This window comes from Episyrphus balteatus, chromosome 2, assembly GCF_945859705.1.
Source record: "Episyrphus balteatus chromosome 2, idEpiBalt1.1, whole genome shotgun sequence".
In the NCBI taxonomy this organism is placed as follows: domain Eukaryota; kingdom Metazoa; phylum Arthropoda; class Insecta; order Diptera; family Syrphidae; genus Episyrphus; species Episyrphus balteatus.
The window spans coordinates 57,852,254-57,856,352 of NC_079135.1; the positions used below are offsets into that span (position 1 = coordinate 57,852,254).

The window sequence follows — 4,099 nt, forward strand, 5'->3', positions numbered from 1 at the left end:
TTATTGTCAAAAACCTTTTTCCTTCGTTCATTACCTGACAAAAGTATCTAAGAAAATTGTGTAAAAATTTCAAGCCGATTACTCCAGCCGTTTTGAAGACACTTTTTTTTTGGAGGTCGTCTAGGAGATCTACTACAAAAATAACCGAACCCAATATTTTTTTTTAAAATCCACAAAAAAGGTTTTTTTTTGCACTTACAACTAGATATAACCCCTTAAAATAGATGTGGAATGATAAATATTTTATGTCAACTTTAAAAACTTGCAGCACCATTTGTACGTTAGAGGTTAGAGCTTAGAGGATTTGTTGTCGCAGTTTGGCGGCAGCAGAAACTTTTTTGTTAACTCAAACACAGTTTTTTATAGTTCAGTTGAGTTACAAATTCCTTTATTAAAAAATAAGAGTTTATAGTTGTTTTTTTTTAATACAATTCATTTTTTCTTTACTTACATTAGTTTCCTTTATAGTAAAATTCAGTAATTCTTAAAGTATTCTAGTTTGTTAGATCAAATTATTATAGGTTATATGTAATTTTAAGCTTAGGTTATTTTAAGTACATATGAAGCACGCGCTTTGCAAAAAAAGAGGAAAATGAAAGAAAAGGTACGCTATATATATAGTTTTTTGGCAGGAAGGCTTAGTTAAATTTCAATTAGCTTTTCGATATCGAAACTTGGCAAGGAAGTTTTGAAGTTTATGTAAGGGTGAAATTACATTACATTGTAAAGGTGTTTACACAAGACATTGAGTAATGAGCAACTAACACTCCCTCCTTGTAATTTCGCTCGAGAATAAAGTTTAAAGTTGCTTGTTAAGGACATCTAGCACTGCTAATTTAAGTACGGGTCTTTCATACACCCCATTCTGTGTGTGAATGAATGCACTTCGTGCTTGACCGTCCTTTGAAGGCTTAGTTTGAATAACTTTTCCTTTAGCCCAGCAATTTCTTGGACTATCTGGGTCAACTAAAAGAACAATATCGCCCACTTCAATGGTCTTGACGGGCTGAAACCATTTTGTGCGCCTAGTTAACGTAGGGAGATACTCACCTATCCACCGTCTCCAAAAATGGTCTGCATACTGCTGCGAAGCATGCCAATTCTTTTTAACCACTATTGCACTATCATCAAATACAGCGATGGGCTTTATACCGCTTGAAGAGCCAAGAAGAAAGTGGTTGGGTGTTAGGGCTTCATCACTTTCGTTGTCTAGAGGGATGTAAGTTAAGGGACGAGAATTAACAATATTTTCGACTTCCAGTAACATACCTCGTAGGAGCTCATCAGAAGGGTTACGCGTAGGCATTATTTTGTATAAAATCGTTTTAATAGAACGCACCAGCCGCTCCCAGCTACCACCCATATGTGGCGATCCTGGTGGAATAAAAGTTGTTGTTGATGTAAAAGCTACCATCAATCTTTCCTTATTTAAAGTTTGTAGTGCTTCTCTGAGTTCTCGTTCGGCACCCACAAAATTTGTGCCGTTATCACTGAAAAACTCTTGCGGTGTTCCACGTCTTGCGATAAAATTTCGCATGGCTACTATGCAGGAGTCTGAAGAAAGAGTGTATGCTATCTCAATGTGAATTGCCCTGGTTGTCAGGCATGTAAATAAAACTCCCCAACGTTTTTCGGATCTTCTATGTACATTCACTTTCATCGGTCCAAAATAATCAACTCCTACAAAAGAAAATGGACGAGAGAATGAAGCTAGCCTAGCTGGAGGGAGTTGAGCCATTATTGGAACCTGTGGCTGAACACTATTGTTTTTACACTCTTGACAAGATAGTCTCACAGAACGAAAAAGGGCTCTCATTCGTGGAATAAAAAACCTCTGCCGGAGTTCGTTGACCACAGTCTCATGATTTTGGTGATTGTAACGGCGATGAAAATCCATGATGATGAGAAACGTGATTCGATGTGTTCTTGGAAGTATTGTAGGTCGTTTCGTATTATCATCTACACCAGTTGAGAAGTTGATCCTTCCGTTGGCTAGAAGAATGAAGTTGTCATCCAAATAAGGACAGAGACTGTAAATTGGACTAGACTTCTCAATAGGTCGATTAGCTGCAAGATCTGCAATTTCATCTTCGTAGAGAGATTGAGCTTCTCTTAATAATTATTAATGTAATTTCAGAATTCTGGAGCTCATTTTGCTTTAAACATCCAATAATTCTCTTCTCTTTCTGCTTTTTTAACTTTATGTTATGAATGAATCGGAGAGCATAAGCTGAGCTCCTCACCAGAAAACCCCAACGGGAATTTTCATCGAACCGAAAAACATTCTTGGGAGTTTGCACAATGTGAACATTAATGAACTGTGTCTTCATATCCTCGATAGTTGATTGTTGATAATGTGTTTCTTGGGGCCATTTGTCTTGAGTGAGTTTTAAAAAATCGGGACCTTTATACCATCGACTGTGAATGCTTAAGTTTGGTGATTTTTGCCACTTAGTTCCCTCATCGGCTGGGTTCAGTTTCGTTGGAATCCAACGCCATTCTGAAACTTTGGTAAGGTCTTGTATCTCACTTACCCGAAAGGCGACAAACTGCCTGTATTTCCTATGATCTGAACGTAGCCAGTTCAAAACATTTTTGGAATCAGACCAAAAAAATTGTTGGGAAAATTTCAGAGAATGCGAATCTGTGATGAACTTTGCCAATCTAGCCCCAAGAACTGCGGCTTGCAGTTCTAGTCTGGGAATGGACAGACTCTTGAGGGGGGCTACTCTATTTTTGGAACCAATTAGACCACACTCAACAACGCCGAAGTTTGTAGTTCTCACATAAGCGACAGCTGCAAAGGCATTCTCGCTCGCGTCTACGAAGATATGAAGTTGCCTTTCACTGCTCTTGGAAACAGCCTTCGGACTCATGTAGCATCTTGGAATCTTCAGGGTTTCTACTTCTGGGAGATAACGGATCCATTTTAGCCATTTATCGTTCTCTGCATCTCTTATCTGTGTGTCCCATTCTATGTTAGAGCGCCAAATGTCTTGTAGGAGGATTTTTATATATATGAGAAATTGCGCCAAAAGTCCGATAGGGTCAAATATGGTCATGAGAATCCTCAATACTTCACGTTTTGTAGGGCGACGAATGCCTCTTAAAATTTCCGTTTGCTTGAGATTGGAACTTAGCTTAAAAACCAAGCAATCTATAGAGGTATTCCACCACATACCCAAAACTTTCTCGGTTCCTAGTTCTACATTTATATTCAAATTGACTTGTTCGATAGGCTCGGAGCTCAACGCATTCAGTACACGTGAAGAATTAGAAATCCAGTTTCTGATATGGAAACCTCCTTCTCGATGAATATGCCGAATCTCGTTTGCTAGTTGGATTGCTTCATCTTCTGTCTCAACGCTGTCCATCAGATCATCGACGTAATGATTTTCGCGAATTTTCATCTGCGTTTTTATTTTGTATGTACTGTGCACAGCAAGGGGAGCATGTGGCACCGAAGGTCATGACGGTCATAACATAGACGTCTGGACTTACATCAGCCTTGCTGCTCCATAGAAATCTTTGGAAATTTTGGTCTTCTTCACGGATGTGTATCTGGTGGAACATCTCTTGGATATCTCCACAAATAGCCACAAGATTTTCTCTAAATTTGTAGATGACGGATATGAGGGATGTAAGTTGGTCTGGCCCTTTGAGTAAAAATGAATTTAGAGAAACTCCTTGAACCTTGGCAGCCGCATCCCAAACAATTCTTAATTTGTTTGGCTTGTTTGGATTTTGCACGGGAAATATAGGTAGATACCAAGATTTGTTTTGCCCTTCAGATATTTCCTTTTTCGAAAGTTTCCGTGCATAGCCTTTACGAACATACTCGTCAATCATAGTATCTATTTTCTCACGTAAATCTGGTTCTCTCAACATTCGTTTTTGGAGACATGTCAAGCGATTCTTAGCCATGGTGTAGCTGTTTGGCAGTTTAAAATCTTCAAACTTCCAAAGCAAACCCGTTTCAAAATGTACATTTTTACGGATTGTGTGTGTTTCCAAAATATTCAAAGCTCGTTTGTCATCACTTGATAAAGTGACATTGTTGGAATTCGAAGCTCCAAAACTTTCTGTATCGATGAACTCT

At 38.6% G+C, this 4,099-nt stretch overlaps 1 protein-coding gene across 1 annotated transcript; it reads right to left on the minus strand.

Annotated features, from left to right (window-relative positions):
* Positions 1-799: 799 nt before the first annotated feature.
* LOC129909449 (uncharacterized) lies at positions 800-3,924 on the minus strand. The gene is made up of 2 exons (XM_055986530.1): positions 3,434-3,924; positions 800-2,111 (listed from the first exon to the last, which is right to left on the minus strand). Exons 1-2 carry the CDS (start codon positions 3,922-3,924, stop codon positions 800-802), a joined length of 1,803 nt encoding a protein of 600 aa, XP_055842505.1.
* Between the last annotated feature and the right edge of the window lie 175 nt (positions 3,925-4,099).